This window comes from Salminus brasiliensis, chromosome 3 (genome assembly GCF_030463535.1).
Source record: "Salminus brasiliensis chromosome 3, fSalBra1.hap2, whole genome shotgun sequence".
In the NCBI taxonomy this organism is placed as follows: domain Eukaryota; kingdom Metazoa; phylum Chordata; class Actinopteri; order Characiformes; family Bryconidae; genus Salminus; species Salminus brasiliensis.
In genome coordinates, this window is record NC_132880.1 from 6,658,310 (window position 1) to 6,675,523 (window position 17,214).

The 17,214-nt window shown below is 43.6% G+C and overlaps 1 protein-coding gene across 4 annotated transcripts in view; it reads right to left on the reverse strand.

Annotated features, from left to right (window-relative positions):
- The window catches only part of rapgef5a (Rap guanine nucleotide exchange factor (GEF) 5a), a 97,696-nt gene that overhangs the window by 31,290 nt on the left and 49,192 nt on the right, over nucleotides 1-17,214 (reverse strand). For all 4 annotated transcript variants that reach the window (XM_072675313.1, XM_072675312.1, XM_072675311.1 and 1 more), the window contains exons 10-11: nucleotides 2,326-2,462; nucleotides 1,233-1,333 (exon numbers count right to left, since the gene is read on the reverse strand). In XM_072675313.1, the coding sequence (XP_072531414.1) occupies nucleotides 1,233-1,333; nucleotides 2,326-2,462 (238 nt within the window). The remainder of the gene's footprint in view (nucleotides 1-1,232; nucleotides 1,334-2,325; nucleotides 2,463-17,214) is intronic.

The window sequence follows — 17,214 nt, forward strand, 5'->3', positions numbered from 1 at the left end:
CAAAAGGTTCATGTTTATCTGCTCCAGAGAGTCCTATTCTATTGGCAGTACTTCTCTACAGGGACTAGACAAGTTTTGTGTATACTGGCAGATCTGAGTCAGCAATGGGTGCAACCTAAAGTAGCTGAATGCGAAGGGATTAGAAGGGATGTCCACAAACTGCCAAATCTGAACTGTCAAAAAAAAAGTCAAAAACAGAAAAGACAGAGATACAAAGTCTTTTTTTCATGACAGAAATGGTATATCCCAACAGAGATCTCACTTACAGTATGCATTGAAGCCTGGTAGTCTGTTTAATTCTAGAAAAAGTGCCGTGTAAAAATGAATTATGACTGGTTTTAGAACATAAACTGAACATAAGAACATAAATGTCAAGTGGACCTAAAGGAAACATAATAAAAGCAAGAGCCGTGTAAGATATGAGCCTTTTAAATAAAAATAAATATATAAAAAATGAAAGACTGTCCCAGACAAGTATTCTGTCAATAAATTTATGTAGGGGCCTAGCAAAAAGTGCTTTTTTATATACTATATGATCACCATCCCACTTCATCCCCAACGTAGTAAAGGATGGAGCACCAACCATCATTCCAGAGAACACAGTTCCACTGCTTCAAAGCTTAAAGCTGGGGACGGGGGGGCCTCTAGCCCATGCTTGGCATTTGGAATGGTGCCAATAGGTGCCAAACTGCTCCCGAAAGTCCTATTCTATTGGCAATATTTCTCTATAGGGACTTTGTGTCAGCAATGGGTGAAACATAAAGTAGCTGAATGCATTCATTACTAAACACTAGAGTGTTCCAACAATCACTCATGGTCAACAGTGGGGTTATTGAACACAAGGTTGTGGGTTCAATACCCACGTCTGCTAAGCTGCCACTGTTGTGTCACTGAGCAGGGCCCTAAACCTTCTCTATTTTAGATGTGCCGTAGCATGGCTTTCCCTGCGCTCTGACCCCAGTGCCGCTGTACCATGCAAGTGTAAAGGTAATTAAACTGAAATTAAAATGATACATTCACCAGTAACCAATGACAACCAGAAGACAAACAAAAAGCTATTACAATTTGGGACGCGATTCCTTTCCAACTTCAGCAGTTCTCAGTGGCGATCCAAATGCGCAGCAGCATTCAGCACTGACCCTGACTGGTCAACAGCTGCCCACAGCGGCGTTTAAAGATATACTAGTCTCAGCAACTCATAGTTCGGACACACCAAGCTAGGAGACACTCACCAGCTTCTTTGCCCTCCGTCGCCCCCTGGTGTTCGTCCAGCCTCAGGTCGCTCAGCAGGTGCTCCAGGATTTTGTGCGGCGTTCCGGACACCACCACGTACCTGTCGGACACAACAGAGGATGAAGAGTCGGACGGGTAGTCATCGTCGGTGGAGCAGACTGAGTACGAGCTGCTGCTCCACCCCCTGCTGCTTAGCACGTCATCTTCGTCGTCTTCCTCATCGTCAATGTAGCGAAAGTGCGGGACGTCGAAGGTGGCTCCTGCGGCGTCATCCTTAGAGCTGCTGCTGTCGCTGCTACACTCAGAGCCTTCATCGTCATCGTCATCATCCTCTTCCTCCTCCACCAGAGTGACGGGTTTGAGGCTGAGGCGGTTCGGCCGGACGCTGGCCATTTCGGCCCGGGTCACTGCGTCATGCCTCAGGCTAGGTGCGGAGGTGAGCCAGGCACACACTGCCCTGCTCCAGCAGCCCAGGCCCAGTCTGGGTGCACCAAGTCGGCCACACAAACTCTCCCTCACGTACACACACAGACACACACACTCCCTCTATGGCTGCCTGACTGCACAGCAGAGCAGACACTCCCTGCACTGTCACTGCTGCTGCTGCTGCTGGAACCTGAATACACACAAGCACTATGTTCTGCGGCAGGAGAAAAAGCCTGTATTCCAGCACACACACGCTCACAAACACACAAACACACACTTGCACTTTGCATTCAAGCACCGTTCACAACCGCAAACACACACTACAGCAGGACACACATAAGCATAAACACACAAACACCCATCAAGGGCACACAAATGCTCTTCCTCCCTAGCCTTAGCTTTACAGCTGGAGGCACACGCTCACACACTCCATGCGTACGCGCACACACCCTCATTGCAAACTCCCAGTCTGTCAGAGGCCGCTGCACTCTCTGCTCTTGCGAGCTCTGCAGCCTGAGTTTATGAAAACGCTGAGGGGAGGGGGCCAGTGATTGGTGATTGGAAGGAGGAGGGAGGAGGAGGAGGGCGGCTTAGAGGAGGTGATTGAAGGAGGAGGAGACAGAATGCTGAAATAGAAAGAGAGAGCCAGAGGGATGGGTTGCTCACCTCCTATCGCTTTCGTCCTCTTTGACTCCTCCCCCAGCTGTCTGCGGAGATGTCCGGTCCGACGCCACTCTCTGAAGCACCAGCACGTCCTGACCCCTCTCCTTCAGGCACACTCGCACTGCTCCCTCACCCTGTGCCTGAGAGAGAAAGAGAGAAAGGGAAAGAGTGACCCATCATTTGTTATCAGCCCTGAGGCCTTTCAAATACAAGCAATTCTGAAGATTTCTGGACAGTTCTCTTAAAGGCTGTCAACATGGAGACCTTATAACACATGCATAAGCACGGAATAACACCAGACATGCTAAACTTTATACATGTCAGTAGTGCAAACGATTCTGATGCCCTCAAGCTAAAGCAATAGTTTAATATGTAAAGATTCAGACCAATTTACAATGATGCAATAACTGATTACAGAGCATTATTTGAGTTAACTCAACTTAGCTCAGTCCAAAGTTCTCCTAACTCACATTTTTACCTCTCCATCTCAGTTCCCTGGCCAGTAGATACTGAATTGAGCCTCGAAAACATGAGTAAATGAGCTTTTATGAATGTAGGGCCACTATATAACTGAAACATACAGGAAACGTCTTCCAGCTCCTCCCAACCCTTCAAAGCCCTTGTCGGAACTTCAAAACACATTCCTGGAGCTGCAACCAAACACAAACAATCTTATTCAAATGCTCATGCTATGTTAACCACAACCGCCGCAATCCTGCTTGGCTGGCCGGCGGCTGGATGTGACGTGCATGATGGTGCATGCCACGACTTGGCATCTCTGGAACATCCCTCAAGAGACACAAACACATAATTATATGTATAGACATGCTTTTCAAAGAGCCGAAGACAGGAGGCAATCCATTCACTCCTGCACTGAGAGGGGGCAGCCTGAAGGGGGTGCAATACTGCAAGTTTCAGCTCAGGTGGACTTTATTTTCTGCCAGTTCCTCAGCCGCTTGACATGCTGCTATACTCGAGGGATGATCATCAGGGATTACACAAAAGATACTAATGAAAACTTCAAATCCAGCCATGAAATGCCATGGCACAATGCCAGTTAGGTTATCCCTGTACTAACCCACTCGATTTAACATACTCAGTTTATGACAACTTTGATAGGTAGATGAGGAACAGTATATTGTGCTGTGGAGGTCATAGTGGGAGGGGTCTCATGGGGGCCATGCCCACCCAGTTAGACTGGTAATTGGCCTGTATAGTCTAGTTGGCAAATCATACACTTTTAAAAAATAGAAGTATAAATGGTTATTTGAAAGATGCCATGGAAGAACTTGGTTTAGTTCCATAAAGAACCATTTTTCCTCAAAACTGTGATGTGGAGGTCATTGTGGCAGGGTCTCATGGGGTCCATGCCCACCCAATTAGACTAGTAATTGGCCCTATATAGTCTGGTTGGCAAATAAATCACTCTCTCAATCAAATAAATCACTAAAAATATGTGCAAATGGTTCTTTGAGAGATGCCATAGAAGAACCAGTTTAGTTCCATAAAGAACAGAGGTGTCAAGTAACGAAATATAAATACAAATAAACTGTTTGGCTATTTATACTTTACTGGAGGCATTATTTTTCAGCTAACGTTTTACTCCTACTCCTTTCATTTAAAAAAAAGCCAGTTAAATTGTGCCATCCAGAAAGCGTGACATAACAGACGCTTGTAGCCTAGTATGAAGATGTCCATGGCAGAGACTCCCAATTAAGCACCAAATTTACATTTCAATAAAGGTTATTGATAACGGGCCTCTGAAGTTTGACTTTTTGCACCATTATATTACTTATAAGCAACTAAAAAAAAAGGCGTTTTTGGGGAGGGGGGGTTAAGGACTATAGGCCCCTGTGGCGCGACCTAAGCTTTTGGCATTTGTTTTCCTTTTATTTATTTTTTATATTTTTATACTTTAAGTAGTTTTGAAACCAGTACTTTTACACTTTTACTGGAGTAAAAAGCTTAAGTTGATACTTCAACTTCTATATAAATCTCCACTTCTACCTTAGTACCTTCTACTTTTGACACCTTCGATAAAGAACCATTTTTTTTGTAATGATGTTAAGATTTAAGATCAGTTTAAAGGTGAATCCTGCTGAAATAACTTTTTGTACCACTTTATTTTAGTATTTTATTCCCCTTCATGTCAACAACACAACACTCAAAAAGTTATAGTTTTGCATTTGCAAAGAATTAACCAGGACTGTGGACACAAGCGCCCTATATATAGCCTCACCTCAGTGCTATGACATTGAATATACTCTGTATTGGAAACATGCAGATTTACTGCAGTTTGCTGTAAAACTGGTGCTTTTTGGAGGTCAGTTTACATGTCCCTAATCATTAAGGTGTTTTGTGTTCAATCTAACCATTTTGCTACACAGTTTTACCTTAAGACAAACCATTAGCATAAACTCAAGGTGTGAGATCATAAGCTCCCAAGATAAATTCATCCTGTTTGCCTATACTTTGACAAGTTGTAATACATAATGAAGAAAAATGGAGGATCCTTAAACAGCTGTGGGTACGTATTAGAGCAGTAAAGTATTGTCATTTTTGAGTTGTGTAATTAAAACAGTAAATGACTGTAGAAACTGCTGCCAGTAAATTATTGTAATTTATACTAATTTTATGCAGCGTGAGACAAGCATCACTCCATCGGTCCTCTAAGCAAAGTGAACAAAATTAAGAGAAGGAAACGTACTTCCGAATGCTGCACAAGCAAATCTGTCCTATCATCGTCTTAAGCAATCCTCTGTTTCTCAGCTTGTCAGAACTCATGTAAATCAAAACTGTCCATGGCATTCATTTGATTTCATATTGAAAATCACTGAAAAGTGCCCTCCTCACATTTAAAGCTAACTGCCCAGCCTAAAGAGACACATCCATCACTATTTATGATGGCTGTGTTGTACGTGCCAAAAAGAGTAGTGATTGACTTTTATATGAGCATTTACAACCTTTCTTAGTCCCTTACAATTAAACAGGCTGTCTTTAGCCTGGTTCAGCACAACAGTCTCTAGAGGTTATTCAATCAGTGGCAACATACCTTGCTCATAAGTGAGGTCAATGAAAAATGGTCAAAATGGTTGGAGCTGACAGCAAGGCTACAGTAACTCAGATAACCAATCTGTACAACTGTAGTGTCCGGCCTGGAGGCCAATGGGTCACAACTGCAGAAGACCACGTCAGGATCCACTTCTTTCTGCCAAGAACAGACAGCTGAGGCTGCAGTGGGCACAGGCCCCTCAACACTAAACAGTTCCAGACTGAAAAAATGTACCCTGGTCTAATGACTCTGGACTTCTGCTGATCTGGACTTCAGTAGGGTCAGAATTTGATGCCAACAGCACAAATCTATGGACCCAACAGTTCAGGCTGGTGGAGGTGGTGTAATAGTGTAATGATGAGGGGAACGTTTCCATGGCACACTTTGGGTCTGTTAATTCCAATCATCGCTTGAAACCAACAGCCTATGAATTCAAAACAGGCCTCGCAGTTACCATATATGAACTATTCTACATGTCCAAATGTTTGTGGACACTCAGCTTGTCTTGTGGACACTCAGCACAAACACACAGCTTGTCTAGTCCCTCTGGAGCAGATAAACATAAACCTATTGGCACCATGCCTAATGCCAGGCATAGGCTAGAAGGGTACAAAGCCCCCCAGCATTGAGCTGTGGAGCAGTGGAGCAACTGTGTTCTCTGGAATGATGGTGCTCCATCCATTACATCTGGGATGAGCATGAGGTGGGGTGGTGATCATCCAACATCCTAATCGCACTAATGCTCTTGTCGCTGAAGGCAATCAAATCCTCACAGCAATGCTCCTCCATAATCTAGTAGAAAGCCTTCTGTGGACAGTAGAAACAGTTCCGGAAGAAACAATAAATGAGCAGGTGTCCCAATAATTTAGTGCACATGTACTAGAAAAGAAATATATATTTTTTAATGTAACAAAAATCTCTTTTTCATAACAGATTTGTTTTTGACAGCAAGCAACCTCTCTGTTTTTTGTGTGTGTGTGTGTGTGTGTGTGTGTGTGTGTGTGTATGAATGTGTGTTTTTTCAGTGTTTCAGTGTTTTTCCAGGCTGGGCTCAAATGCAGCGTTTGATGGCGAAGATGAAAGGTATGGAAGGGATTACAGATACCTGACACTGGCTCCATCTTTACACACACACACACAGATGCACACATTCACACCTGGCCCTACAACACAGGTGTGTAAAGCTACTATATACAGTGCTTAGAAACACTTGCATGTACATGCCCACGCTCCAACACCAAATATCTACACAAAAATGTCTGACAGTCAAGGGAGATTCCATGTTTGTAGCACCTGGAGTCACCGTGTTCATCTAAGATGCCGTCCAAAAACATAAAACACAAGCAGGTCAAACACACACACACACACACACACACACACACACACACATATATAGAGGATTCCGTGTGCAGGTGTCTGGATAGCCGAAACAAACACAAAAACAAAAAAAAAACAAAGCTGAGAACATCTTCTGCAGTGTCCTACATGGAATCCTTCCCTTTCATAAATCAAACTGCTATTTTCTCCAGCTATGACTAAGCTGACATCAGAACAGGTGTTGCTTTCTATTTAAGACTGAGATTAATAAGTGCATCGCAACGTTGAGTCATGTCCTCAAAGAGTCTTCAAGGCTTTGACATTCGTACATCCTAGACAGTCATGCCTGTGTGTTTGCGTGTTTCTTCATTTGTCATTCGTTGCTTATGCTCTTTTCTCAGAAGAGAATTCCAAAACTGGAACTTTTCGGGCCCATGGATCAGCTGTATGTCTGGAGGAGGAGGAATGAAGAACACACTGAAAAGAACACATTGTCCACACTGTTGAAAGGACAAGATCCTTGAGGAACTTTTGGAGGTTCTTCAAGTTGAGGTCATAGAGAAATCTCTTAAGATGCTTTGATGAACCTTCAAGAAACCATTTGTCTTTCCTTGAATGTTCCTTATAGCTATAGAGGTCCCTCCACAGTCTCAAGTTGAGAAACCTATGACGGTGACTCTGTGATGGTCTGGTGCTGATTTGCTTCCTCTAGCACTGGAAATGCTGTGTACTGTGTGGAGGGCAAGGTGGATTCAACCAAGTGTCTCAAGGAAATCCTATGAGAAAATGTCTTGCCGCATGTGAGGAAGCTGAAGCTTGAGTGTCACTGGACCTTCCAACAGGACAATGATCGCGAGCATAACTCAAAGTCCACCAAGGCTGGTTTCAGAAAAAGTCCTGGAAGATTCTGGAGTGGTCGTCACTCAGTCGTCTGACTTGAACCCCATAGAAAATCTTTGGTGGGATTGGAAGAAGGCGGTTGCTGCAGCAAACCCAAGAATATTAGTGAACTGGAGACCATTGCCCATGAGGATGGGCTAAGATGTCTCAGGAATGAAGGCAGAAGCTGCCTGGTTGCTGGCTATGAACCATGTTTGCAGCAGGTCATAATAGCAGAAGCATGCTATAGTAACAACTAATGACGCTTGTCATTATTCAAAGGGTTGAATAATTCTGAGGCTGCAGTCGTCATTGGTTGTCGGAAGAATTTGTTCTATTAGTTCTAATAGTTATAAGTGGTAAGCTTTAAATTGGTCTAGAATACCTGGTCTTTCCTAACCATGACTGTAAACAAGCCATAGCCCTAACAAGCTGATGAAGGTCTGAGACCTTGGTAAAAGTCATCTGAGAGCTCAAATCTCTTGAGGTATCCAAATCTTTGCATGATGCTCCTTTTAATTTTTGCACTCTTAAATTGTACAAAACATTTGACCAGTAGTGTATAATAAACACTATATGGACAAAAGTATTGGGACACCAGCTCATTCTGTGATCACCACCCCACCTCATGCCCAACTTACAAACTCGTCCCAAAAGTACTGGAAGGAGCCCTGTCGTTCTAGAAAACACAGCTCCACTGCTCCACAGCTCAATGCTGGGGGGCTTTATACTCCTCTAGCCCACGACCCCTGGCATTGGGCATGGTTCCAATGGGTTCATTTTTATTTGCTCTAGAGAGTCCTATTCTATTGGCTGTTTTTTCTCTAGAAGCTGTGTGTGTATACATCTGCACATCTGTGACAACAATGGGTGAAACTTAAAGTCGCTAAATGCATTCATTAGAAGGGGTGTCCACAAACTTTTGAACATACAGTGTATATACAGCACGTGAAACTGTGTGTGTGTATCCCCTGAAACACACTGCGTGCGCCATGCGTGCTGCCTTTTTGATGATTCATTCAGTAGCGAGCACCTGGCAGGTGAGCTGGCAGTGATGTCATCCAAAACTCCACCCAAGGATGTACGGTGGGCCTGGGTGGGCGGAGTCAGACAGGTAATGACCTGTTTTTCGTTCTGAAGGACACTGCAGCTGCCGGCTGCGCTCCAGACAGCGCAACATCAACATGACTCACTGTGTGTGCGCATGTGTGAGTGTGTGTGCTTGTTGTGGGTAATTATAACTCACTCTCTCTCTTACTCAGACCGACCAAACATGGGCAAACATCTCACCGCTGTTCAGAATCACACTCAGAATCACGCTAATAAACCCACAGATGACACTAAAGTGTCAGCGCTAAAGGTTCTGAGGTGTTGAAGTTAACAATACTGCTCATTCGGTCTCATTAGGCATAAAATAAAACAAGCTAACACTGAGTTGTTTCCCAAGCCTCCTCACTCACTCTTTTAAAAAAAGGTCCCACTTCTAGTCCCTGACCTGGGTCATGGATCCCATCCAATAACAGCAGACTAGAAATAAACATATTTCAGACATATTAAATTAATATCCTGCCTAAAAAAAAAAAACATGCACTACAACATTCACTATATGTCCAAATATTTGTGGACACCCCAACTAATGAATGCATTCAGCTGCTTTATGTTGCACCCATTGCTGACACAGATATGCAAATGCACACACACAGCTTGTCCAGTCCCTGTATAGAAGCACTGCCAATAGAATAGGACTTCCTGGAGCAGATACCCATGAACCTATTGTCACCACGCCTAATGCCAGGCATGGGCTAGAGGAGTATATTGGTATAGCAGTGAGCTGTGAAGCAGTGGAACTGTGTTCTCTGGAATGATGGATGGTGCTCCATCCAATACTTCTAGGATGAGGTGGGGAGTTGGTGATGAGGTGGGCTGGTGGTCATCCAACATGCAATCATCACAGCAATGCTTCAAAATCTAGTAGAAAGCCTTCTGTGGACACTAGAGACAGTTACTCCAACAAAAGACATCACTGGACATCAGTCAAATCGAGTCCTTCTGCCATAATGATCGTTTTGCACTCCAACTACAACTGACTGGTGTGCTCGCTTATTTATACATGGGGTGGTCAGAATATTTTGATATGACCGTCTACATGAGTATACATCTGCACACAGTCATGCATGTCATTAGAAATGCTCAGTGTGTTTTCCAGAGCTGAAAGCAGCACACACATACACTGTGGTCAAGCAGTTCACTTTGCAGTTTGACCTTGCGCCAGTGAAGCCTGCCATGCGCCTCAGACCCATGGGAGTGCGTGAGTGATGAGGAGCCGTTCGCCGTCCTACCCGCAGAGTGAAGGATGCCGGGACACGGACCCAACAGGACGCCTGCCATCAGCCACAGCCCGGATACCTGCATTGTTGGAGGCCAGAGCGGAAACTGCCGGAAGACCTTTGCTCACCCAGACAGAGTACAACCCCCTCCACCCACCCTCACCATGAAAGAACACTTTGGCCTGGGAATGACCCCAAGCTTTAGCCTGGGTCAAATAAGCGTGGCTGTGACATGACAGCAGCATGCGCACAATGCTGGAGTTACCTAACGGAGTTTAATTGGCCGAATATTCTCAACCCTGCTCTCCAGCTCGAGTGCGCTTGATCCAAAATAACCCAAAGACAGAATGTTTTCCCACATTCCCATCGAATGCCGCTACTGCCCTGCCTGTCAGTCAAACTCCCCCTCCCGCCCGCCTGTGTGTACTAGGGCAGTGGCGCTGATGGAAACATCACTCCGACCGCATGGCTGTTACGTAACTCAATAAAAACACCTAAATTAACAAACAAAGCCCCAGAGGCTGCTGGGAAAAAGCGCCAGAGATGTACCTGATAACAAACCCGTTTATCTGCAGCGAGCACATTTCTCTAGAGTGTCTCCAAAGTCAACACGCTGCTACTCCAGGGAGCAAGGGCCAGTGGCTGCTTACACAGATGGGGGATCACACACTTTCATATGCGAACATCAACTCCATCTTGCATAACATGCATAGTTATCAAAGGCACTTTTTAATTTAACCCATTAATGACCATATCTGAAACGTTCAAGTTGTTGGTCCATGCACTTTTCCATTTAATGTTCAAAATGACTGACACGTGGCTGCATGTCTGCCATTCAATCTACTGTTCTCTATTAGTAACATGCTGAGGAACTGAGGCATTACTTGAAATGTAATAAATGTGAACTCACAGCTGGAAAATTCATCAATTCTGAACAAGAAAACACTGTAAGTATAAGAATACACTATAAGTCACACATCACTTGCTTTATTATCAGCAATCTGAACATAAACGTCGATAACAAGTGCTTGGTTTTTCAAATACACTCACTTGGGAAAAATATAGCGCATCCAACAAGAACAAGAGCGGCTCGCTGTAAGAGCCAAGCTATCCAGCTTGGTTTGATAACTGTCTTGGTATGATAAGCTATGCTAATGTTCTGCTAAAAATGAAACCTGGCTGAATGAGCTCTATAGTATGTTAAAGGTGCACGTATTTGTCACTGTACAGTGTACAGTGAAATGTGTCCTCCGCATTTAACCCATCTGGTAGTGAACACACACTCACACACACAAACACATGTGTTAGGGGCAGTGAGTACACACACACACCCAGAGCGGTGGGCAGCCAACTCCAGCGCCCGGGGAGCAGAGAGGGTAAAGGGCCTTGCTCAAGGGCCCAACAGTGGCAGCTCGCCGAGCCCGGGAATCGAATATGAAGGGGAATCTACTAGATTTTCAGATATTTGGAACCCTCTTCTTACCTATCTAGATGGCTGGCAAGTACCTAATGTGTACCAAATGTTTGCAAAATGTATAAATGTGCAGCTCAGTGGATAGAAGTGAGGAACTATATGTACACACACACACACACACACACATATATATATATATATATATATATATATATATATATATATATATATATATATATATATATATGTGAGTTCCATAATTATGTAATAGCATAATAATTCATAATAGCAAATTTCGACAATCATATTTCCTAAATTCTACACATTGGCTTAATATATATTTTTTTCTAATTATTTGACCAAGATTTATCTTTTTACACAAGCAAACGACAAATAAAAATGTTAGCCACTTCAAAAGTCAGGGCTACACTTCTCCACCCCATGTTAGTTTGGGCCCTGCTCCTCTCTATGTATAACATCAGGAGCATTTACACATACTTTTTTCATTATGAGTGAAAGCACACTATGAGGAACAAATGCAGCTGCGACTTCAATGAGATTATAAAGTGAGACAAACTCTTAGCCAAGTATGTGAGAATTATATAACCAGTCATAACTCGAAGACAGGAATTCAGAGTGGTTTGAGGAATGTAATGTAGTCTGGCTTGGGCTGTGAGTTCCATGTACTCAGCAGGGGCCTAAGCTGGTGAGATACATTGTCTAGCCAACCTGTATCAGTTTGGACAACTTCAGAACTTCCATATCATCACAACAGTGATTATGGGGTAGTGAGGGACTGGTTTGCAGTTGGTTTCTGACCAGGGACACCCAACGAACCTTGCCATTTTGAATATGCTTTAACCCACTCTGTTGTCTGGTCATACTGACACAGTTTTAGTTTGTTTAGTAGAGCTGTCTCAATACTCTTGAAGGTGGACCAAAATACAGAGATGCCCATGTAACGCTCAATGTACCTGATCACTATCTCTCACCTGTGAAAGTATCTAGTAATAAACCTACAGACAAAGGAGAGAAGGCCCACAGCCAGGTTCTCTCCTCCCTTTCCTTCCCTGCTTTCCTGTCCCCCTCCTCTGCCAAGCCAATGTTCATCACTCATTTTTCAGGACATTACCTCACCATACTTTCCTGCAGCGTATCTCTCTCTCTCTCTCTCTCTCTCTCTCTCAGCCTAGCGACCTCTCTCTCTCTTTCTCTCATCCATAACTATGCTTGAAGATATGACAAGTCTTTTCTTCATCTGTGGTCCAACAGAAACATCCTGAGCTCTAAACTCATATCAACTTTTCCATCTTCGGCTCCTCTCATGTCCTCAGATACACTCAGCGGCAGTCCCATATCAAAAGCATTGGTTGATGAAGCATTCGGTCAAGGGTTTCTGAAGGTGTCAAATAAGCTTGTATGGAGGAATGTCAGGCAGGAACCACCTTTGGTTCTCTAGAGAACCTTAAGTACATGGTTCTTCAAAGAATCACCTTCACATTGAAGAACAATTTTGCCAACCCTGGTCCTGGAGGACTCCTTGTCCCAGCACACCTGATCTTGCTATTCAGCTCATTAACAAGCTCTCCCCGAGTTTAAGGCAGGATAGGGGGTCCTCCAGGACCAGGGCTGGAAACCACTGGCTTAAGGAACCTCCAAATGAATCACTTTTTAAAGCTTTATGAACCTACATGTGATGTATAGTACACTTTTCTCTTTCCATGTGTCCAAGAATGGCGTCAACAGTGTAGCACCAAAAAATTGGTAAGAACACTCAGAGGTCCACCTGCTGCCATCCTGCTTTCGTGTGTGTGTATATATGCGTGTGCAGGGCTGACATAAGGCCTACAGCGTAAAGGAAAGGAAAGGAGGGTTTCATGGAAAGCCTACAGGAAGCACTTGGCGTTCCTTTCCTGTGTTACTGAACACAAAGTAACTTAGGGAAACTGTGTATGTGTGAGCTTGTATTCGCATCAGGGTGTGTTCACAGCTGCAGACACCCCATGCATCCCAGAAAGCCTGGCTGCAATCTGAAACTAAAAGGGTCGAGGTCGTGCTGCGATACGGTAAGTCACCCCTTTTACTGGAAAAAGGTCACAGTCAGCAATCAAAAGGGCTGGGACAGGAAGACACCATCTAATCACTTACCCATCAAAACACAATGCTAAATGTGGGAACGAAACACCGCAAGACCCTCAGGTTATCCGATTTACAATACCTGCCGCACTGTGAAGTATCCATTTTTACGTATTATGTACCACACAGGAAACCTCCTTCTCATAACAACGGAAGTAATCAAATTACACGAGCTGCAGAGGTTTCTTGGCCAGGAAGGCACTGATCTGAATCTCATCTGCAGACTGAATCTCTGCAGTTGTCTGAGCTAATTGGGTTAAAGCTGCTCTAAGTAATTTGCTAATTAATGGCTCGCTAATCTCGGAGGCCAGGACCTTGCATAGGCTAATGGGAAGCTAGGAGATTTCAGAAGTACCCTGGAAACCAACCACCAAATCTTTCTCAAGTTGAGCTGCATGGCTAAAAACAAGTATGCTAACGCCTGCAACTTAGCCTAGCAATTTTGTCTCAGTTTCAAAACTCATGAAATGAGAATGCTCTGGTGGTCAAGCTTTCGAATGAATGTTAACCAATGACTGTAGAAAGCGTGGACAATGCAACATCTCTCAAAAGTGAAGCCTCCATGGGTCTAGCACCGCTGCTGGCTGGCTGCAGTATACAGTAAGGCTGAAGTTTGTGTAAAATGGCCAATTTTACTTTTAATTAGTTAGCCAGCTAACATTAGTGAGACACATTTGGTCTGGGAAAAGAGTCTAGGCGGCTCTACCAAATGAGTAGCCGAGTCTGGCTCCACCTCTGATCTCTACTGCACAGGCTCTGGTTACAAAATTGACAACATGGCAGACAACTGTCCACGTTTTCTACAGTCATTAATGTTAACAAACTCTTGATACTGAGACTACTGTGTTGTTGCAAATTCCATGACTAGCATAGCAAGCTAGTCACATCAAACAAAGTAGAAAAATGCCCCCAGTGATGCCTCATTTGTCCAGGTTCACAGGCCAGTGGAAACCATCTTGCAATATTCTGTCCTTGAATACTTTAGTGAATGAATAGCAGCATGGTGTAACTGAATGAGGCAACGTATTGCTCTCTTCCTTCCAAGTCATCTAAGCACAAGCTCTTCTAAGAGCCTCTATCCTGTCATTATACAATTTCTGGAAGCTGCCTAAGGCCTGCACAATTAGGTCCTGGCCATTCGAATCCTTTGTATTTGATTAAATATGCACACTTAAAAATAAAGGTGCTTCAAATGGTTCTTTAGGCGATGGCAAAGAAGAATCATTTTTGGTTTCTATAAACAAAACATGCCTGGAAATGACATGCCTGAGTGTGAAGAACCTTTGAACTGGTTCAATATCAAGCAAATGTTCTTTAAGGTTCTAATGTTCTTTACATTCACATATCTCCACTACAAACATGGTTCATCATGGAACCAAAAGTGCTACTTCAATGGCCCAGGTCATCAAATCAAGATCTTCAATCCAGTCTCCAGTCATGGATTTTGCAATCACTGGAAATTAAGGATTAAGGGAACAGCTGATTGACCATGTAGTGTCGCACCTACCAAAGATCACATAGTCCAGGAATGAAAATTGGATTTAAAGTCCTGATTTGAAGACCTTTGTTTTATGGCACTGCTCAAAGAACCTTTTGAAGCACCCTTATTTTTAAGAGTGTAGCCAATAGCATGAAGTCAGTCTTGATTTCCATTACTGTCAATTTTGTTATTACCCGTCCATCTTCTTGTCTGCTTATTTTTAATTAGGATGTCTGGAGCCTCCCTAGAATCATTGGGAGCAAGGCAGGAGACATCATTCACTCATACCTAGGGGGAATTGTATTCATCTACCATGTCTGTGTTTTGGGAGGTGGAGGTAAATCAGAGGAAAGCCATGGGGGGAGATACTCCAAACTCCTCACAAATCTGCTGTCCGGCCCCAATTTTGTCATTATATCAAATACAATTAGGGCACCATATACCACATTAACTGAAATGCCAATGGCATCGGCTTGATATGCTGGCCAATCTCCCATTGATGTTTGGCCCTATCCCGGACACTCCCATTCGATATAACCTCTGCAATCAAGACCTGATCTAGTCTCATTAATTCCATACAGCATTCAAGGCCAAAACTGGGGAAATATTGAACAAGAAGTCTACGTGCTACACTGGCTGTTTGGGAGGGGTAAACAGCATGGAAAGGAGCATGTAGCCGTGGGAGACTGAAAAAGGAAAGTGACTGCATGAGGCAGGCAGAAATCAGGTCTGCTCTTTCACCATGGCGACTAGAACAGCGCCAGGAGTCATCAATGGCAGGAAGGGAGAGACCCGGCTATGGCCATTGTGAGGCTAGGCAATCCGAAGTCAAATCAAAGGCCATTTCTCAAGCCTTATGAGGTACAGTGAATGCACAAAGCAAGACATTCACCAAGCTAGACCTAGCTATTTCCAGTTCTGCATCACATTGTGAAGTATTGTGAAGCAATTCAGCAGTGACTTAGCATTTCATTTCCTAGCAAGAATGTTTGATAATATAAAGGACCACACCTTCAGCAGTCAAGTATTCTTCCTTGCAAAGGGCTTCTAGGTCTGTGAGATGCTCTATTGAGGTCTATACACAGATTTTCAATGATGTCTTGGTCAGGGAGCTGTGAGGACCATGAAAAACCTTCAGCATGCACCTCTTGAAGCAGCTTGTAGATTTTGAGGTGTGTTTAGGATCATTATCCTGCAGAAGAGGACTTCCACTTTTCATTTTCAGCTTTTTTACAGTGTGATGTTTGTTTGCTTCCAGAATTTGCTGAATTATTTGAGTCTTTTCTTCTCTCTACCTGTAAAAGGTTTCCCATGCCACTGGCTGCAACACAAGCAAAAGTTGGAAAGGTGATCTTTTCATGAAATTCTTCACCCTTTTTCTCCAAGCATACTTAAAGTTTTATTTTAACTACATCATTCCAAATTACTGGTTTACTAAATACATCAGGCTTATTTAGATTTTAGAAAACCTTTGGGTGGTCATTTTGTGGTCATATCTCTTCGAATTTTATTCGGATTACTCATCCCTGAAGGTCATATTTGTGCAGGTGTTGATGCACAGTAGAAGAGTGCACCATCACTCCAGATTCAGCTATTTCTATTTCTAGATATTATCTGAGAGCTCAAATCTTTCTCCTCCAAAAGGGAGTGCTTTAGATATCAGTTCTCTACATATCTTCTGCTCAGCTTTTCCTGGAGTGCTCAAACAAGCCAGTCTTGGATTTATCCAACCAGGATTCAAGAAGGCCTGAATTTAGTCGGGATTCTCGGAGCACACAATACAAGTGAGTGATTTTTCCTAAGGTTCACTGCCATACAGCAGCCTTCTGCAATATCAGTGTTGAAAAACCCTATACCATCTTCTGCTCCCACTGGATACACTTGCCACTGACAACCAATTATGGAGTGCTAGACCTAGGAGAGACGCACGGAAACCTCAACCACACCCCGACTAAGCACATCACTGCGCTGCACTTCAGTGCTTTCTCACATGATGCAATGCACACAATGCTTTCCACTCCTAATAACAGGGTTTCAAGGGTTTCTCTTTCCCAACAAGTCAACCAGTACCAATTTTCTCCAGTAAAGCGCCTAATGAGCTACGAGTTCAGACAGTTGCACAACATAATGATGTTAACTGGAGTTCAGAACAAATGGCTAAACAAGGATGTCCCAAAGCACCTGCACACTAAACAGATGCTAAGTCCAACAGGATTAGTCCAACAACTAGCAGCACTGCTGTGATTATACTGCAAATTCACTCCACAGTTCTTGTGTGAACCTTTAT